The sequence below is a fragment of the Onychostruthus taczanowskii genome, unplaced genomic scaffold, assembly GCF_017590055.1.
Source record: "Onychostruthus taczanowskii isolate IOZ18803 unplaced genomic scaffold, ASM1759005v1 scaffold32, whole genome shotgun sequence".
Classification (NCBI taxonomy): Eukaryota; Metazoa; Chordata; class Aves; order Passeriformes; family Passeridae; genus Onychostruthus; species Onychostruthus taczanowskii.
The window spans coordinates 3,421,318-3,441,204 of NW_024500572.1; the positions used below are offsets into that span (position 1 = coordinate 3,421,318).

General features: G+C 54.0%; 2 protein-coding genes across 2 annotated transcripts; one reads left to right on the forward strand and one right to left on the reverse strand.

Moving 5' to 3' along the window:
- Nucleotides 1-3,019: 3,019 nt before the first annotated feature.
- Nucleotides 3,020-10,788, forward strand: CCDC63 (coiled-coil domain containing 63). Its single transcript, XM_041410402.1, has 12 exons — nt 3,020-3,025; nt 3,626-3,780; nt 4,181-4,370; nt 5,480-5,599; nt 6,080-6,261; nt 6,745-6,926; nt 7,578-7,786; nt 8,840-8,941; nt 9,385-9,627; nt 9,994-10,007; nt 10,111-10,406; nt 10,595-10,788. The coding sequence occupies exons 1-12, from the start codon at nt 3,020-3,022 to the stop codon at nt 10,786-10,788; spliced, it is 1,893 nt and encodes a 630-aa protein (XP_041266336.1).
- Nucleotides 10,789-11,364: 576 nt separating this feature from the next.
- On the reverse strand, nt 11,365-15,345 carry MYL2 (myosin light chain 2). Its single transcript, XM_041410364.1, has 7 exons — nt 15,217-15,345; nt 14,246-14,335; nt 13,564-13,639; nt 12,635-12,739; nt 11,872-11,947; nt 11,736-11,784; nt 11,365-11,616 (listed from the first exon to the last, which is right to left on the reverse strand). The coding sequence occupies exons 1-7, from the start codon at nt 15,328-15,330 to the stop codon at nt 11,518-11,520; spliced, it is 609 nt and encodes a 202-aa protein (XP_041266298.1). The 5' UTR covers nt 15,331-15,345; the 3' UTR covers nt 11,365-11,517.
- Between the last annotated feature and the right edge of the window lie 4,542 nt (nt 15,346-19,887).

Here is a 19,887-nt window from a genome sequence, read left to right on the forward strand (position 1 = left end):
GAAAGTGTCCCTGCCCATGGCAGGAGGTGGAACTGGATGAGATTTAAGATTCCCTCCAACCAAAGCCATTCTGGTTCTGTCATTTCAGCAAATGGAGGTAGCATGTGTCTGAATTCAGAACCTTTTCTCTGAGGTTTTAGCCATCAGTTTGTTGCCTGAGAAGATCTTTCCCCGCCACCAGCTGCCTTAGCAGTTGTCAGCATCTTCCTGCTTATCCCAGCACTGCTGCTGGAGCTGATGGGAATTTGATTATGATTTAATCCAGGCTTTTAGAGGAGGGGAAAAAAGAAAATTTTGACAGATCCATATATAGCCCTCTGACTCACCGATTTCATGTGTCAAACACTAAAGACGGGTTAAGTAGATTTAAGTTCTGGATTTATTATAAATAGGCATTAAGTAACATGAATGTATTGCATTTGCATGAAAATATGGGCCCAATTCTCCAGCTTACCCCAGAGATTTTGTTTGACGTCGATGGGATGCTCCCAGGTGGGAGCTCAGCTCAGAGCCAGCCCAGCTCTGGCCATCCCCTGCAGCCCCTGTGAACTGGAGCCAGTGAAACAGGAAAACCATTGCTGGAACCAGGGAAAGTTTACACTGCTAGCACAGATCAGAATTCATCCCTTAATATAGTACAATGAGTTTTAATTAGCCCCCAGATCTGCTGCTGAAGGAATAATTTCTGCATGTCAATCAGTGCTAAATATACTTGTTAAATCAGGCAAGATTGGTTAAGTTGAAAATTGCATAGAAAGTCACTTTTCTTCTGTTTCTCCCAGAAGCTGGAGATTTTTTGGATTCAAATGTTATGGACAATCTCATCCTGCTCCAGATACTCTTCTGCTGAAAGGTCCAGACAATGAAATCATCCTCACTGAAAGCAAGTGTGACAGTCAGGCATTGTTTGGGTGAAAAAAGTCCTCTTTAGTCAAATCAGTGTTTCTGCAATGAGGGAGACAGACACAGACTCTACCAAATCAGAGCTCTCCTGAATAGTTTAATTTACTGACTTGTTCATTGCTAAACAATTGAGAATTGGTCCATGGAGAAGAACACAAAAAGGACAGACAATATGGGCTGTATTTTGAGGCTGGACTAGTCCAAGCCAAGGAAAAACAACATTTTGAGTGGACTTGTTTCTGGAAAAATAATGTTCACCCCTGCACCTCCACTTTTATTGGGAACTGGGGGTTTGGCCCTGTTTCTGCTGAGGGTGAAAAGAAGGGAAGTGCCCTATAAAACAGCCAGGACCACTGGGACTGAGTGACAAGCTCACCCTGGAGAGGTTGTTGTTATTATCCCACAGAGCTGTTGCTCATGCAGGAACAGCATGAAAAGCTCTGGGAGCTTCCCCCAGCCCTGGTGGGATCCTCAGGCTCCGATGCCTTCCCAGCAGGGCTCTGCCCTCAGTTGTGATTTCTCTTATCAAACACCACGTTCTGCTTTCTGCCATGAATATGATTTCCAATTAAATGCCTCCTCAGAGCCTGTCTGGCTGGGAATTAGCCTGGAACTCGGTGGCTGGGCTGTTAGCTCATCAAAGTCTCTGGGATAACGGGGAGGTGCTGATGCTCTGCTCAGGGGATTTTGCTCGTGGCTTTGAACTCGCTGCAGCCCTGCAAACTGGGACAGGCTGCCCTTTGCTCACCTTCAGCTCTGCTCTGCTCCCCTTCAGCCCACAGCTGAGCAAGCATTCTCCAGGGCAACAAAACACAGCCCCTGTGCTCCTGCCCTCCAGGGATCTCAGCGTTTGTGCCGTCCCTGGGAAGGAGCTGGCCACGCGCTCCGGCTTACAGGGGAAGGATTATCATGGCTCTCATGACCCAGACCACAGCTCCTGTGTGCTTCCCTGCATGGGGAGGAGAGAAGTGGGCATGAAGCTTCAATCTGTCCCCTAATCAGCCACCGAACAGGTCCCTGTCCCCAGGGTCTTTCCCCAGTTTGGCAGTGCCAGTTGCTGCTCTGGATGCCAGCAGCGGTGGCAGTGAGGTGGTGGTGGTCTCTTTATGAATAAAACAGATAAAAACCGGGTTGGAAGGCAAAAATTCTGGATGAGAAGCTGGGATCAAATGGGGAGGGAGGAGCAGCCCTAATTCTGAAGCACTGCTGGGGATGGTGAACCCCTGGCTGCTCCTGTTGGAGCAAAAGGCTTCGAATGCCAGGTTATGGCTCAATTCCAAATGAGGGTTTCTCCTTGCTGTGGACACATAGCCAGAGAGATGTTGGAGCATGTGCTTCAGGGCTGTTTTTGGGGCACAGAAACCCCTTAGGTCCATGTAATGTGGGGTCCCAACAACTCCTTGCTTGGTCCATCGTGGGGCACCATTCTCACTCCGTTGTGGTGATGCTGCCATGGCAACCACGGAACCTGGGGCAGTGCAGGATGGGACTGGGACCAGTTCTCTTCTAGGTTCTTCCCTCTCCTGAGCTTCTTGCTGGAAATAGGAGTGGATCTTTAGGAAAACCTGATTGTCACTGTGGTTCTGTGTCCTGGCTGGAGAGGATCTACAGTGCCCTGTGTGGAGCTGAGCAGTGTCAGGGGACACAGGGACACCCAGGGGACTGCAGTGTGGTTGCTGGGGACCAGCTCTGGGGGTAAGGGCTGTGGGGTCCACTCTAGTGCCCTCCTGGCATCAGTGGGACAAGGGTGCTGAATCCAGGTGTTCTGCAGGCACAGGGTGGGGGGGACTGGCCTCGCTGGAATTTCTATGGAAACCCAGGTACTGAATGGGGTGGTATAGCTCAAACCATCTGTTCTTCCCCTACTTATAAAACTCGATAATTTCACGATGACATCACCAGAAATGCTCTCCTTTTATTCCTCTTGCAGCCATCTGTGATGGTTTCCTCATGTGCCAAACACGCGAGCGGGTGCTGAGGGATGGGCAGGAGGACACAGCCACCCCATTACTCCTGTTTCATTTCTTCCCTTGGAAAGCAATCCTGTGCCTGCAGAGTTTCACTTGTTCTCTTCCCAAGGCGTCTACAGAGCAACCAGCAGAGTTAGACGGGGAAAATGAAGGTAAAATAGAAGGACAAACTAAAGCTGAGCTTCACAGGGACTGTGGAGGAATTCCTGTGGGGATCTTACCCGTGGAAATACACATCAGCAGTGGGAGCCAGGTTTGCTCCTGCCAGCAAGGTGCTGGGTAGCTGTGGGGCTGCTTCTCCTGTGCCAGGAGTGAGGCCCTGGACTGAGATTTGGGTGTTGGGAGAGGCAGAGTTGGGGAATTGGAGTCAGCTGAGGACATGGGTAGTGGTGGGCAGTTTCTCATCTAGAAGTCACCTTCTGATGGTTGGGGACAGGAGCACTCCTGCTCCACTCCTGGGCAGCCAGCTGGGCTCATCCATGCCCCCAGCACAGTGGCTCTGGTTCTGACTCACGTGGTCCTCGCTGTTGTGCTGGGTGATAAAAGAGGTGACAACCTGCCATCACCTGTCCTCTTCACTGGTGGAAATCTCTCCCTGTCCTGGAATTGAGGTGCTGGCTCCAGCTCAGTCAGAACTGTGTGTTTTGGGTGGTGATGGATCCCAGGTGCCAGGGAAGAGCTGGTGCTGCTCAGCTGCTGCCCCTGCCGGCTGTGTTTGCTCGACTGACCAAACCCACTCTTGTCTGTGGCAGAGGAGAGAAGCCTCAGCAGACCTGGACCTCCCTGAAAAGGACAAGGAAATAAGGGCTAAAGTGGAGATCAGGCATCTGCAGACCCATTTTCATCATGAAGCATACAAGAGGAAATTCTTCGATGCCGATATCTGGCGGCAAATGCAGGCTCAGGAGTGAGTACAGCTCTGCTTGGGAAGTTCCTCCATGCCAAAACCACAGATCTACAGAATCCCACAGGCAGGGACACTTTCCACTATCCCAGGTTGCTCCAAGCCCTGTCCAGCCTGGCCTTAGACACTTCTAGGGATGGGGCAGCCACAACTTCTGTGGGCACTCTGTGTCAGGGCCTCAGCACTCTCTGAGTAAAGAATTTCTTCCTAACATCTGATCCCAATCTCTCTTCTTTTAGCTTAAATCCATTCCCTCTTGTCCTATCTCATCTGCCCATATAAAATGTTGTTCCCTCTCTTTTATAAAGAGATCTGGGGCCCACAGAGCAGAGATGGGGAGGGGTAAGGACCTGGCCTGGCAGATGGGATGTGCTAAATGTCATTTGTTGTTCCATTTTTACAGAAAAGCAATAAATGATCTGAAGCAAGAACGCAGACATGTGACATTAACGCTGAGCCAGATCTATTCACCGAGCAGTGTGTTGCTGGAAAACAGAAATCGTAGGAAGATCCAAAGCCTTTTGCAGACCAGAATGCAGAATGATGCCCTGATCAAAGAAAGAAAAGCCCAGTTAGCTGACCTGGCCAAGCAGGTGAGAGCATCTGGACTGTTCCCTGCCTGAGCACAGCAGGGCAGAGTCACAGGGTGAGACCTGTGGCTGAAACTCCTCAGTGTAAAACACATTTAACTCAGGCCTTGGAATATTCCTCTTGGCAAGTGACACATGACAATGACAAATAGAACCAGCTTCCCATTCAAGTCAGCAGCACTGACTGGAAAAGTGAGGTTGGACTCTCAACCTTGTCCCACTGGTCCCTGCAGCCCTGTGTGATGGCACACACCAGCCTGGGGCCACAAACATCCCTCTCCTTCTCCCTTCACTTTTTAAATTCTCCTGAAAAAGAGGTAAAACTGGAACAGTGCTGTCTGGGTGTGGCAAATATGGGAACAGCAGCATCTGAGGGATGCCCCATCCCTTCTCCTGAGGACATCCTGGTTGGATTTGGGCAGGAATGGAGTGGGAAGCCAAGGGAAACGTGGGCTGTGGAAGTGACAGTTCCCTTCAGCATTGTTCTCAGAGCCAGCTGCCCAAGCTGGACTCCAGGGAACATGCTGGGATAGTTTGCCATTGCTGGAGGTGCTGCAGAGCTTTCCCAGCAGGGTTGGCTTTGTCAGGGATGAGAACTCTGACTTGCCTGAGTCATCCCTCCCCCACCTGCCTCCTGCTTTGCTGTTCTCCAACTGCTTCACTCTTCCATGGATTTATTTCCTCTGGAAGCTCCCCACTTCTGGCAGAAGTTTTCCTCCACTCATTCCCAGGGAGGACTGCACAGATCCCTGCCTGGCCAGCACAATACCTCTACCAAAGCCCCGTCCTCATTGCCTCTTCCACTCTACAAAGTGCTGCTGTGCTGTGTTCAGCACCTGCTGGAGCTCCCTGCAAAAACAGCTGCACTTCCTTCGTGACACACAAAAAAACCCCCCAACATTTCCAGTTACAGTTTATGTTTCTGCTTGTGCAGGGTGGGATGCTTTGGGATTAAAGCTGCTTCTATAACAGAGAGCTCATTAATGACACGGCTGCTGTAGTTCAGGTCAACAGAAGGGATTTTCTTTGGCTCTGTGTCCTGAAAAAAGTCCAGAATGCTGGGGTGGAGATTATACTTCCTGGGTTTTTTCCCTCTGTGTGTGTATGTACAGGTTGTAGAACTGGAAAAAAAGATAGTGAAGCAAAGAGACACAGCCTGGAGAGTGTTGGAAGCAAAGAGCCGCAAACACCTGCAGAAGAAAATCGAGTTACTGGAGATGCGTCTGAGTCATGTAAGGAAACATTTTGGAGACTTTTGGAGAACATGTGTGGGGTCACACAGGGGCCTGGGTCCTTTCTGGTCAGGACAAAGCACAGTGGTGCAAATGTATTTGGTTGACACAAGCTGCATGAAGCACCTGGCTCGTTCCCCTGGCCTGATCATTCCCAGAATATCTCAAAGGCTCCTTCAGGCTTGGTGACCCAAATGCAGCACCTGTGCTGTGCCTGAAGGTCTGCACCTGCTTTGTGATCAAACTGGGCTGCCTGGAGCCACCTTGCCTTGGACAAAGCCAGCTCCAGGTCTCTGTTGTGGTCAACCTGGTCTTCTGTTGCCTTTAATCTCTCGGGGAGAAGCACAGTGCAGGGCCAGCTTCAAATCTCTTGGGCTGTGTTTGACTCTGCCCTGGTCAAGGTCTTTAAGCAGCAACCTGAACCCTCCCAGTCCCCCACCAGTTCCACCAGTTCCACAGCTTTTGCTTTGCTCTCCCCAGGTCACTGTCCGTTACAACAGCATCATGACCAGGAACAACAGCCTCCGGCAGGAGACTGCCAGCCTGCAGATCCAGAAAGCCATTTATGACAACTGCTACTGGAAGCTGGAAAAAAGTCTGGCTCAGCAGAACAAATTGCTGGATGCTGCTATTGAGCAAGCCACAGAAGATTACGAGCAGTGGTACATGGCCTTGTCAGCCCTCTGGGCAGAACTTGGGGCTGGTGGGTGATGCCAGTGATGAGGGTTCAAACAGAGAGACCAGCTGAGGCTTCAGAGAGAGGATTCACCACTCCCAGCTAGGTCTGGGTGCTAAGGGCTGGGTGCCTGGTCAGGGTGGGGAGACTGGTACCTCCAGGGTGTTTAATTCCATCTGTGCCACATGTTTCTTTGGATGGGATGGGACTGGAACCGTGGGACTGCCCCATGGAGGAGTCTATTTTTTCTGAATCCCACCTGAGCTGGGTACTATGCCTGGTACAAAACCCCACCAAAAGCTGTGTTAGTGGCCATGAATTCCCTCTGGACTAACTCCACTCCATCCAGATGAGAGCTGGAAGCAAGCACAGCACCACAGGGGTTTTTCCAGGTCTGGCACTCCTGGGAGTGGCCAGGAACACAGAACCTGCACACACACGAGGTGTGAGTGCTGCTCTGCGTGTGCAGGATGGAGGATCTGGGGCGGATCTCGGACATTCGGGACGTGCGCTACAGAGAAACCATCCAGTACAACATCAGGCTGCTGGAGAGGAAGTGTGCCCTGCACCAGGAGACCAGGCTGAAGAACTTCTTCCTCAGCAAATGTGCAGACCTCTCTGTGTTGAAGGAACAGGCCAAAGAGAGAGAAGGTATCAGAGGAGAATTTGTGTGACTGGGATCACAAACCCGAAGTCTGCAGAGCTGATGGGGCTGGGCTGCTCGTGGTGGTTTACAGAATTGCACCCCAAAGGCAGGATGCCTGCCCTGCCCACAGCCTCCCCCACCCAACCTTCACCCTACAAGCAGAAAGGCTGAACAGTGCTGAGTGAGACTGAGTGTCTTGGGGTGCCCTTGGGACAGGGAGTTAGTGCTGTGTGCAGCCATGGCTCCTTTTACCACAGAACAGGTTGGGTTGGAAAGGAGTCCTAAAACTCATCCAGTTCCACCCCCTCCATGGGCAGTGACACCTTTCACTAGCCCAGGTTGTTCCAAGCCCTGTCCAGCCTGGCCTTGGACACTTCCAGGGATGGAGCAGCCACAGCTTCTCTGGGCAGCCTGTGCCAGGGCCTCACCACCCTCACCTTGCTAAAATCTAATCTAATCTAATAATTCTATCCTCCTGGGAGGGAATCCATGGTGTTTGCTCCATTCCCATGACATCCCTGCTTGGTTTCCTGGTGGAAGAGGCACCCTCTGCCCCTCCAGCACTGCTCCCTCCTGACCCAGCCCTGCACCAAACCCCACAGCACCACAGGGAAGGCTCTGCAGAGGGCAACCACAGCTCTCTGTCTCTTCCTCAGCCTTAGAGGCAGGTGAGAGGGCCAAAAGGAGCCAAAAGGAGAGCTATGAGGTGGCCTACAAGCGTCTGCTGGAGCTGTCAGACGGAGATATTGATGATTTCTTGGAGGACTTCCTTGAAAAGGACAGGAGATTCTTCATCCTCTTCAGCTATGCCATTAGGCTGAACGTCAGGAACGAGGGTCTCAGGCAGAGGATCGAGGCCATCCAGGTCTGTTCCTGGCTCTTCCTGTCTTCCCTTTCCACCTAGTGATTTTGGGTCAGGGAGGGTTGGTCCTCTCCCGAGTGGGCATCACTGCCCACATCCAGCCACGCAGGTAGGACTGGGGGGATGCAGAGGAGAAGCCAGACCCGTAACTCTGCTGTGCTCTCGGAGCTAAACGTGTCTCAATGCTGCCACCGTGTACCCAGCAAAAATACTGCAGGGTCCCGGGGAGTCAGGAGCTCCCCCGAACCCTGTGGGGCTGCCTGGAGGGCTCTCCATTTCCCTGGAGGTGTCCCCGTGATTTATTAAAAAAATATGGATATTGATCTAGAACCTGTGATTTATTAGAAATATGGATATTGCTCTAGTACTGATATCCAACTGTGATGGACAAAGACTCTCTAACAGTTTTTAAAGTTAGAAAGTGTATGTTTATTGCAACGCTGGGCAGCTCCCAAATACACACTGCAATTTACAGGTGATTACAGACCCTTTTTATCTATGCAAGTGTTGAATACCCAAAATACAAATACATATTCACAACTTTGGTACATCCCATTCCCGGCTTCATATGCTAATTAGTTCAAAAGCTATTAAGCATGCGTAGTTTGTTCCTTGAAATGGGTTGGGGGTCCCTTTCATGGGGAGGGGGGTCCCAAAATGAGGAAGTAAATGAAGTCTTCCTCGTTCTGACCTTTCTACCTTTTCAATGCAAATATGACAAATGAACCCTTGGTAGAACTCCCTTTCCCTCTCTTCAATTGGATTCAGAACAGAGGAGGCCCACAACTGTCTTATGTTACTAAAAGCTTTTTGTCAGTTTTTATATTCTTCATTATAAACCCAGCTAGCCAAACATTGTGCTGACAAGCAATCAATTATTAAATACTAACTCTTGACTTCATCAAGGCCTACCTATTTATTTTAATTAAATAATAATTAAAGCTCCAATAAAGCTTATCCCTAACTAAAATCTTAGCTCCTCCAAAATTCTGAATTCCTCAAAGTTTATGTTTCAGCTGCTCCCTGGGCTGTCCATGGGTGGGGTTCCATGGGTAGCCCCTCCACGTGCTGGTGTTCCCACAGGATGACATGAAGGCCATCAGAATGGAGCGGGAGCAGGCGGAGACAACCTGCACCCACGTCGTGCAGGAGCTGGAGGTATGGTGACCATGGATTCCTCTGGAAAGGCAGCATATCCCTGTCTGTCCCAGCACTTTTTAGAGAGTCTGGTCCTGTAAATGCTGCTCTGGCTGGAGAGGTGTGGGCAGAAAAGGGCCCTGCAAAGGTTTTGGCAGCCCCAAGGGCATGGTGAGAGGGTGGCTGTGGGGTTCCTGCCAGCCCCGGGCCAGCATGGGCAGCTGGGGGTATTCCAGAACTGTCTGGACACAATCCTGTGCCCTGTGCTCTGGGATCACCCTGCTCGAGTAGAGGTTGGACCAGACCACCCTTTGTGGTCCCTTCCAACCTGACCCATCCTGGGATTCTGTCTCCAGAAAAACTGTCTTCAGCAGTGCTGCTGCTGAAACTGGGCAGCACTGGGGTGGTGGCATCAGCGAGGGGCTGGTGTGACACCTTTGTGACACAAAACCCCTTGCTGGTAGGCAAAAATAGCAGAGACCACTGAGGAAGCCAACAAGTATGAGAATAAATGCAAGGAGAGCAGCGTACTCCTGGGACAGATCCAATCTCGCATGGAGACCCTCTTGAAGAACATGGACTGTGACACTACAAAGATGGTGAAGCCTCTTGGGGAGAGCTTGGTGCCAGTTTTTGGTAGGTCAGGGCTGCCCATCTTCCCATGCCACGTGTCCTGGGAAATCCTGTCCACCACCTGCTTGCACTGTGTTTAAATTGAGCTTTTGTTTTCCCCTGTCCCACCGGTCACGTGTGCCATAAAGTGAATTTGCAATGCCAAATTCCCAGCAAATTTGGGAGCTAATTTGGATTTTTAACATCCCAGTGGATTCCCAAACCCTCATCGTGGTTCTGGGTGCTGGATGCAATGGGGGTCAGCCTCTCCTCCCAGGCAGCCAGCAAGAGGACAAGGGGAATTACACTAGGGGAGGCTCAGGTTGGATATTAGGAAAAATTTCTTCACTGAAATAGTGGTCAAGCATTGGAACAGACTTCCCAGGGAAGTGGTAAAATCACCACCCTCAAAGTGTTCAAAAAATAAAGGGGATGTGGCGCTTTGTGGTATGCTTTAACAGGCAGGGAATACTCAGTATGAAGTCAGACTTGATGATTTTCGAGGTCTGCTCCAACATTAATGACTCTGTGATTTTGTGATTCCATGACCCAAACTTGGCCCTCTGATGGTGGGGGAGGGAAACCAGTGGATCCCCTGCTCTGCAGAGAGGCAGGGGTGGGTTTGGGCAGGGTCCTGCTGCAGGAACACTGCGGGACACTGTGGCTCCTTCCCACGCAGGTCCCGTGGAGGACAAGATCAAGGAGTTCCTGCTGAGGGAGTCCTTGCTGCGCTACACGTCCATCGATCGCACCCAGCGCGCCCAGGCCTTCACCAGCCCTCTCCAGGGAACCTCCAAGCTCCTGGGGACCATGGACAGGGCCAAGCTCTGCCCACCCCCCCCAGACCTGGAGGAGACCGCTGAGCCCAAAACCGGTGAGCAAGGAGTGGGGAGAGAGGGACCACAGCCGGGCAGCAGCCGCTCCCCAATCCCCCGTGGCTGCCTGGCCAAGCCCTGCTGCCACACGTCCTTCCCAGTCCATCCCCTCCAGCCTGTCCTGCCCCACCGGGGTGTATGACACCTGTAAGGCTGTGTATTATGGGATGGACGTTCTCTTGGGCAGCGGAAGAGCCGCTGGGCCGGGATCAGCTGCGTGAGCTCGTTATCCGGAGGCACGAGGAGGAGCTGAGCAGGCCCCCCAGCTCGGGCAAGAGGAGGAGGAGATTCACATCATCAGGGGCCAGGAGCCCATCAGGGTCCAGGAGCCCATCAGGGACCAGGAGCCCATCAGAGACCAGGAGCCCATCAGGGAATTAAAGAAGCTGTTTCATTCTTGAGCTTCTGCATTCCGCGCATCATTCCATCTTGCTTCTCTGGAAGGAGCCCAACACCTTTCACAGGCTTCAGAACCTCACCAGGTGATATTTTGGCATGGCTTCACCCACTGCTGACAGCACCCACAGCCGGGGTGGGATCAGCTGCTCTAGCAGAGGGTGACATCCCTGTCACACGACCCAAGGCACTCCCCACAGCCAGAGGTGCCAATCCTGCACCGTGCCCCAGGGCAGGGCCTGGCAGGTGGGATGCAGAGGATGAGTGTGCTCATGGGGGGTTCCCTGCTCAGCTGGCAGAAGCTGACAACTCTCTGCTGCCTAAAGGAAAATTGAGCTCGGTGCTGGGCCTGGGCTGTGGGACCAGGTGGGATGGGCACAGCCCAGTGTGGAACTGGTTTGGGGCTGGGAGTGGAAGTGGGAGACAGAGGGACTGGAGGACACACGAGGGTGACATGCAGTAGGTCTGGGGTGCTGAGGCCAGCAGGGTCTGGAAGGATCTGAGGGCTCCCACGGGGCACAGGCAGACCACACAAGCCCAAGCACTGCTCACACCAGCAGCTGGGTTTCCTCTTGCCAAAAGGCCTTTTAATGTGAATGCCATTCCCGTGCCAAATTCCCAGGCACATGCCTCTCCAGGGGAAGAGGAAAGGGAACCCCCGAGTGACCTAGGGAGAGGTGATCTTGCAGTGCCAGCCCCAGCCCTGAGCCTGGGCTAGTCCTTCTCTTCACCATGAGTAATGACATGGACCAGGTTCTTGTAGTCCAGGTTGCCAGACATGTCCGGAGGGAAGGCAGCGAACATCTGATCGATCTGCCAGGGAAGAGCAGTGAGAAAAGGTGGAATGGGAGGGGTTTGGTACTGGGCTGGGAGGAGGGATGGGGTCTGCTGGGATGGAGGGAGGCTGGCAGAAGGTGGGAAAGAGATCATACCTCTTCCTGGGAAAACCTCTCCCCCTGCGTCATCAGCATTTCTTTGATGCTGCAAACGAGAGAGCGCGGTGAGCACAGGGCAGGTCCTCATGGGGACACCCCCATCACTCCCTGCCCCAGGCACCCCTGCACTCACTAGGCAGATTTCAGGCCTTTCCCCTCTGGATCAAACACCTTGAATGCATTCAGAATTGTCTCCTCTGGGTCGGCACCTGTAGGTGACAAAGCCATGATTTGAGATTTGATTACCGTTGGAGATGGTAAAGTAGGAAGCTGACTGCAGCCTCCTTCTTCTCCCAGCCTCGGGGACAAAACGGGGGGCAGACTGGAAAGTGGGGCCCCTGCAGGAATGCTGGCCCTGCAGCTGGAGGCTCGAGTGAAGCTGGTGGAGTGCAGAGGAGCAGCCGTGGGGCCGCGGTGCGAGCACAGAGCAGGCGGTGTCGCCACCGCTCCGGCATCCGGCATTTATCTAATCTTTGGAGCGTATTTATAGAGCTCCAGGCACAGCCCTTGGGGCCCTGCAGCCTCTTGGAGATCGGCAGGAGGCTGCATTCCTTGGGTTAAGTACGTGATTCAGGGTACAGCCAGATGGGATGGTGGGTCAAAGTCTGGCTGTAGGCAGGGGGGCCAATTTTGGCACTGCTGCTGTCAGCAGGCTCAGAGGTGCTGCAAGAACTGTCCCCTCTTCCTATGGGACAGCAGCAGCAGCACAGCCATTTGGGTTTTGTAAATGGCTGGGGAAACTGAGGCACGGAGACCATCTCATACTCCCCAACAGTTTGGGGAGACATGGGATAAGATCTCTGGACGTAGGGATGGCTGGTATTGCAAATCAGCAGGAGTTTTGGAATGCCACTGAGCACCAGTGAGCACCCCCAGCTTCCCAGGTGCCCTCTCACCCTTGAGCTTCTCCCCAAACATGGTGAGGAACACGGTGAAGTTGATCGGGCCCGGTGCCTCCTTTATCATCTCATCGATCTCCTCGTTCTTCACATTCAGGCGCCCTGGGGAGAGCAGCTGTGGGTCAGTCGTGGATCCAAGTCCTGCTCTGCGTGTTGGGGGCTAAAAATACACACCACAGAACCTTTCCCTGGGGGATTTTCACCCACTGGAGGGAAATAGCACATTCCTGGGGAGCCACCTCTGACAAGGAATGGAGGTAGCAGCAGTGAGGTGAGAGAATCATCTCCAGCTCTGGCTTCTCAGGCTCCAGGATCACAGAAAAGAAGGATGAAAGGACTGAGCTGTGCTGCTTGCTTCCCTCACTGCCCCATGGATCAGCCCCTTTTAAGCCTCCTTGGAATATGTTTTGGGTCAAGACCACCAGCACTGTGGTTCTCCCTGTTCCCCAGCACCAAAAGCAAATGGGATTGAACATCTACATCCTTTTTCCCGAGGCTGGGCTGTCCTTGGATCTCCATTGCTGATTCATGCTGACCTCTGATGGCAGAGCCGAGCTCGCAGTGTCACAGCCTCCCACAAATCCCCTAAATCCCCTTAATGCCCACATACCCTGGGATGCCGTGGGATGGGCACAGCCAGGTGCTCCTAAGCATGGAAAAGGCAGGGAGTGTTTGGCTGTGTAATCCAGGAGCTGGCTCCAGTGCCAAGGGGATAAACCAGAGCTGCTGTGGGAGCTGCTCCGGGATCACCCATGAGGGATCTCCCAGCTGGCAGGCTTGGGTTTGGATCAGGAGGTTTTTGTCAAAATGAGAGATCCAGTGGATGGCAGGGGTTTGGTTAAACTCCCCCACCCCTCCTTGTTTCTCAATTAACAGGTCTGATGTTGGCAAAGCTGGGGAGGGGAGGCTGCTAAAGCTGGGCTCACCAAGGGCAGCAAAGGTGTCTCTCAGATCTGCCTTGTCGATGAAGCCGTCCCGGTTCTGATCCATGATGGTGAACGCCTGGAGGCACAGGAGCAGGGCAGGGAGCACAGGGAAAGGGGGAATTGTCAGCCTTTGCAAAGGCTTCAGCACCTTTCTCCTTCTCCCTTCAGCTTGGATGGGATAAGGGCATTTTGAGCCCTCCCAGGATGGGCTCTGGGGGTCTCACTCACCCTCATTCCTCACAGTCCAGCACCCTGGGGCGATGGCAACCCAAACCCCAAAGCTGTACAAGCCCTTTCCTTGGCCAAATCCCTCTCACCCCAGTATGACACCGGCAGAGAGGCCATCAGCTCCTCCAACTGGGGCCAGTTATCCCTGGAACAGGGACCACATCCCTGCCGTGCAGGGGGTGAGATCTCCTGGCAAGGCAGGTGGCAGTGAGCTGGGAGATCTTCTCCAGCTCCCTCGGGTGTGCCTGATCCTCTGAGGGAATCTGGCTCCTTGGAAGTTTGGAGGCTTTGCCAGATTTAACGGTGTCACTGAGTTGTTATTCTCACTTTTAAAATAAAACCACCCAAAAACGGGCCTGCTGCCTCCTGGTGTGAACCAGCTGTCACTTGAGAGAAAGAGCTGAAGGTCACATCACATCAAGGACCCTCGGTCCTTCCCACCAAAGCCACCTACCTCTTTGAATTCCTGGATCTGCGCCTGCTCAAACATGGAGAAAACATTGGAATTGGCACCTTCAATCCTCTTCTTGGCTTTCTTGGGTGCCTGCAGGAGTCCAGGTATGTACCATTAGCTCACTGGCTTTTTATGGGGTGAAATAAAAGCGTGGAAGTGCCCTGTTCTTACTTGTGACTCCTTGGTGGGAGCTCTGGGCTGGGGCTCTCTTCCCTGGGAGCTTGGTAGTTTCTCCCTGCAGCTCTGGGATGCTGAGGGGCATTAAGATTCCTGCTTAATTTCAGCTCCTAGTGAATTTAGCCAAATAGGTCCAAGGAAAGATGAGGAGTGAAATCCCTTCTCCCACTGGCAGGTAAAAGGGTCAGCTCTGGGGTGAGATATCCCCGCTGGAACCCTGGTTTTGGGAGCACTGCTGAGGTTGCACATATGGGTTGTGGCCAGTCAGTGCTTCTTTACCCTGCTGTGCAAATGTTAAAATATGGCTTAATTAAAAATCTGCCTCCTCCTGCACTGAGGCTTGAACCAACCAGAAATGGGTCAGCATGTGTTTTAAAGAGGACTGAAGGGCCCCTCGCTGTCCCACCCAGCCCGTTATCCCTCATTCCAGTGCCTGCTCCTGCAGCCGTTTCCTCTCATGGGGGTCTGACAGGAGGAGGATTTTGGGGGCACAAAATGACCCTTCCTCTCACTGCATGAAGGAAGGGGAAAGAAAAAAAAATGGCGTTTGGACCCTAAAGCCACCTGCACTCATTTGAAAGCTCTGCTGGTATGGGAGACACCTCTCTGTTCCCTGTGAGATTCTGCTGATCTGCCCAGATGCTCCCCAGTTTTCTCACCCGCTTTCCAAGGCAGACAAGACCCTTGGCTCTCAACTCCTTGATGCCTCCTTTGCCCCCTGCCCATTAATTCTGGTGAAAAAATCAAATTACTTTTATCTCTTCCTGCTGGAGCTTTGGGCTCTCAGTACTCACCATGGCTTCGCTCAGCTGCCGATGTCCCTGTGAGGGGTGTCCCAGAGGCACTCCCTCACTCCCCCCCGGCTGGAACAATAAATACACCCCCCTCGGGGTTAAAAATAGCCCCATGCCCACTTTTGGCTGTAATAGGTAATTTGGCCACCCCCAACCCTGTTGTCTCTGCCTTTCTCTGTCCCTCTCTCTCTAATCTGGAATAGCAGCTTGTTGTTGTCACCGGCTGACGTGACATGTGAGCCCGGGAGGGTTTCAAGGTTAACGAAGTGCCGGGTGGCCCCAGCTCCCACCCCGGGGATGCTGACCCGGGACTGCTCGGGAACAATCCCACCTGCCTTTGTCACTCGGGCTGGCGCCGGGCTTGTCCCCTGCGCTGGGACACGCGGGGAGGGGCTGGCCCCAGGGGACCCCCCGCTAGAACCCCCAAGCTTCGGGATGTGGATGTTTCTCCTCGGTGTTTCCAGGCGTTTTTGGGAGCCCCATCACAGCGCTGGCATGGCACAGCCAGGAGCTGCTCTGCTCCAGCCCCCCCGCCCTTGGATCTCCTCCCTTGGGATGCTCCCGGAGCAGGAGCAGCTGCCTGGTCACCCAGCCTGTGGCCGAGCGGGGACATCGCGCTGCAGCCCCATCCCTCAGCCGCATCCCGCAGCCCCATCCCGCAGCTCCATCCCACTGCAGCCCCATCCCGCAGTCCCATCCCGCAGCCCCATCCCAGAGCTCCATACAGCTGCAGCCCCATCCCACAGCCCCATCCCGCAGCCCCATCCCTCAGCCCCATCCCGCAGCCCCATCCCAGAGCTCCATCCCACTGCAGCCCCATCCCGCAGCCCCATCCTGCAGTCCCATCCCGCAGCCCCATCCCGCAGCCCCATCCCGGAGCCCCATCCCAGGACTCCATCCCACTGCAGCCCCATCCCGCAGTCCCATCCCGCAGCCCCATCCCAGAGCTCCATACAGCTGCAGCCCCATCCCGCATCTCCATCCCACAGCCCCATCCCTCTGCCCCATCCCACAGCCCCGCGGAGGGGCCGGAGGCGGATGCTGAGCCGCCCCAGAGCCGGGCAGGCACGAAGAGCTCCTCTGTCATGTGTCACCCCCACTGAGGCACCTGTCACCCACTTAAGCCAAGCATTTTCTCGCCCTGGTCCCGGTGGGACACACACAGTTAACTCTCCCGATGCCGGGCTCTGTCCCGGGGACACATCCTGCAGGGATGACGCTCGCACTGCCCGGGCTCTGGCTCAGCATTCCTGCAGCCAAGGAACCCACGGGCAGCAATCCCACAAAACCTCTCCCATGTTCTGCTGTGTTTGTGAAGCAGGACTTGCGGCTGCCGGGACCGGGCGGTTCCCTTTGTCTTCAGCCTGTCCATTTTATCCCCCCTCCCTCCCGCCTTGCCCGGGATGAGGCTGGAGGAGGATTCACGGGCATGCTGGGGTGGGAATGGTGCTGCCAGCCCAAGGATGCCCATCAGCCCCCCAAACTCTGCGGTGCCATGGCCATGACCCGGTGGCCTCGCTGCCCGGCATTGTCCCCTCCGCATGCCGAGGAGGGTGGTGGGCGAGCAGGGAGGGCTGCGAACAAAAGGGATTGTGAAACCAGATCCCTGGAACTCCGGGCTCTGCCCAGACGCTGCCCTTGTTCTGCCGGAGGTCACAAATATCGTGTTTAATCCCTGGCACTCGCCGCCCGGCTGCCACGGCCGTGCCAGCGAGGATGGCATTACGGGCAGGATTTCAGTGGGAAATCTCAGGAGATTTCAGTGGGGAAGTGTGCATGGAAAAGTGCCTGTGGAGGAGAAAAAAACTGATCCGGGAATGACCATCTCGTCTGGATGGAGCTGCAGCTCAGGGAAAAAATTTCAGGATGTGTTTTGAGGTCTGTGTGAGCAAAAAGGGCAGGAGAAAGAGCCGCGGGAGCAGAGCTGGGGCCAGGAGCAGCCCCGGGCGCAGCCGGGGATGAGCGGGATCAATCTCGACACGGATGTCCCTCGTCCTGCCAAGTTCAGCTGGATTCATCGTCCAGCCGAGCCCAATTACCTTAATTTGTGGCATTAAGGAAAAATCCATAAGCATCAGGAAGCGATGTGTGGTGGTTTCGCAGGACTGGCCATGGAGCCACCGGCGCCGCCTGGGCTCTGCCTGTCCCCGTCCCCGGCTCCGTGTCCGTGCTGGGGCACAGCACAGCAGGAAACCCTGGAGCTGTGGAGGTCTCCCAGAATGTTATTTTTTCGGGAACAACCATTTTTGCCCACCCAGCCTGGAAGAAAGCAGATCTGTGTCTCTCCCCGGTGTCGCCCAGGCTGCGGTCGGGGTGAGACGGGGCTGGTGAAGGGTCAGGGTGCAGAGGGTGGCACAGAAACCCGGGATGGGCATGGGGTGCAGATGGCTGCCAGGGTTTCTGCTGTGATTTGTAAGACGTTGCATCTGCTCCACTGCTCACTTCTTGCTGTCAGCTGAAATCCTCTGTGCTGCACGGGCCAGATCCTGCTCTCCCCTGAGGATCCTGCTCCAGCCTGCAGATGGAAGCGCCTCCAGGCACATCACATCCTTCTCCTCCTGTGGATATTGGGGGGCTTGCTGGCCCCCAGGAAAACCTGAGTGCTTTAAATATGTCTGTATGCACAAACCTGCCTCTGGAGCCCCGTAGTGAACAAAAGAGCTGTGGGAAGTGGCTGCAGCCTGTGAATGGATGTCAAGGAATAACACACAGATCTGTGCCACGGCAAAATCAAGCATCGTCCCTTCTTATCTGCAAAAGAGCCTGTGTTTTACATGAAAAAGCCTTTCTAATTAATAGGCCAGCCCCTCTTGAGCTCGATAAAAAATGGAGTCAAAAGGATTTGATTAACCCCTGCTCTGTGCTCTGCCTGAGCCAGCCCAGGCCTGCCCGGGGCTGATAACGGCTCCGTGTCCCGGGGATCCCGGCAGCATCCCGGTACCCCCGAGCCTGAGCACCCTCAGAACCGGTCTGGGGGTGTCCAGCCCTCAGCACAGCCCCCTCAGAGGGCCGGGATGCTCCAGAGAAGGCTCGTGCAGCCGCTCACTCCGTGCCTGCTCCTTATGAATATCCTTTGCTCCAGCGGGTGTTTTTTTCTGTGATCAGACACATTTGACTAAACTAATACATATGTATACACTCCGGGACGTTCCCATCCAAACCAATGTAAATTACCTCTGACCAATACATTTTCCCGGGAAATCAATGCATTTTAACACTGGATAATATTTATGAAATTGAATTCTTTTTTATTGAAGCTAATGCAATTCCCTTCTGTTTTATGCATTTTTATTAAACTAATGCATTTTAAATTAAACTGTTGTATATTAACTACAATGGCTGTGGGTACTTACAGTAAAGTAATATATGTTTGCTGAAATCAATACATATTCCAAACCTGGGAATTTCCAGTTAACAAGGCTATATCAAACATAACAAATGCATGTACCTTCTTAATTTGATGCTTATATACAACTGGCTGCTATATTTGTTTATTGGTAATGATTATTTTAAAGGGGGAAACCATATTAAAAATAGAAAGATAGATTCCTGCTGGGAGCTGCAGTTGGAAGCTGCCAGAGGTGGTCACCCCATCCCTGATGCTCGAATTGGGGAGTGTGGGGGTGACCCTGGGCCCTGGTGCTGGCTGAAATTCATCTCCTGTGCCACAGCTGGTTTCTGTGCCCTCCATCACATCCCTGCAGCTCAGTTCCCGTTGTGTGAGATTTTGGGGACATCCTTCCCTTGCCCACCACATTCCCCCACTGCTCCTTTCTGCCAGCAGCATCCTCAGGAGCTTTCAGAGGGTTTTACCCCTCTCCCCTCGGTGTTCAGAAGATTTCCATGTGTAGCAGCTTATTCCGGGCAGGTCTGATGCCGCAGCTTTGCCTGACTCAGCTCCGTTTTCCCTTGGAAAGTTACAGCACCGCGCTTGCGGCCGGGAGGGTTTGCCCAGCTCAGGAATTTGGGGAAGAGCTGCCACCTGCCTGCCAGAGCCGGGGATGGGGATGAGGACAGACAACTCCTGATCTCTGGCCTGTCCCGGGGCTGTGTCCGGCGCTGAGAACAGGGTGCGGGCCCGGGGGAGGTGCTGTCCCGGCAGCATTGACAGGAAAGCCGTAAATAGCAGCGTTATCTGCCGCCAACGGCGCCGGGGCCGAGATCGTTTGGGCCAAGCAATAAAAGAGGAAAATTAATTAAAGAGCATGTGCTAATTGTAGGGGAAATGCGCGTGTATTAAGTAGCCGAGGCAGAAAGGCGGGCGGTGGAGGAGGCCGGGAACACTCCCCGCACCTCCTGGGGCACGCGGGGGGCAGCGAGGGCTGGGGCCGGGCACAGCGCAGCGATGTCCCGCGGGGAACCAAGGGGTGCTGTCACCCCCCGAGGTGCCTTAGCCTGAACTCCTGTGTCCCTCTTGTCCCTTTGGCCCCCATCACCTTGTCCCCCCGTGTCACCCCTTGTACCCTCGTGTCTCCCCGTGTCCCCTCATGTCCCCCCTGTCCCCTCCTGTCCCCTCGTGTCCCCCAGTGTCCCCCACCCGGCCGGCAGGGACGCCCTGCAGTTCCCGTGATGACCGCCAGGTGGCGACGTTGTAGCGGGCGCTGTGCGGGCGCTGCCCGGTCCCGGCGGGAGAGGGGAGAGGGATGGGAAAAGGGATTGGGAAAGGGATGG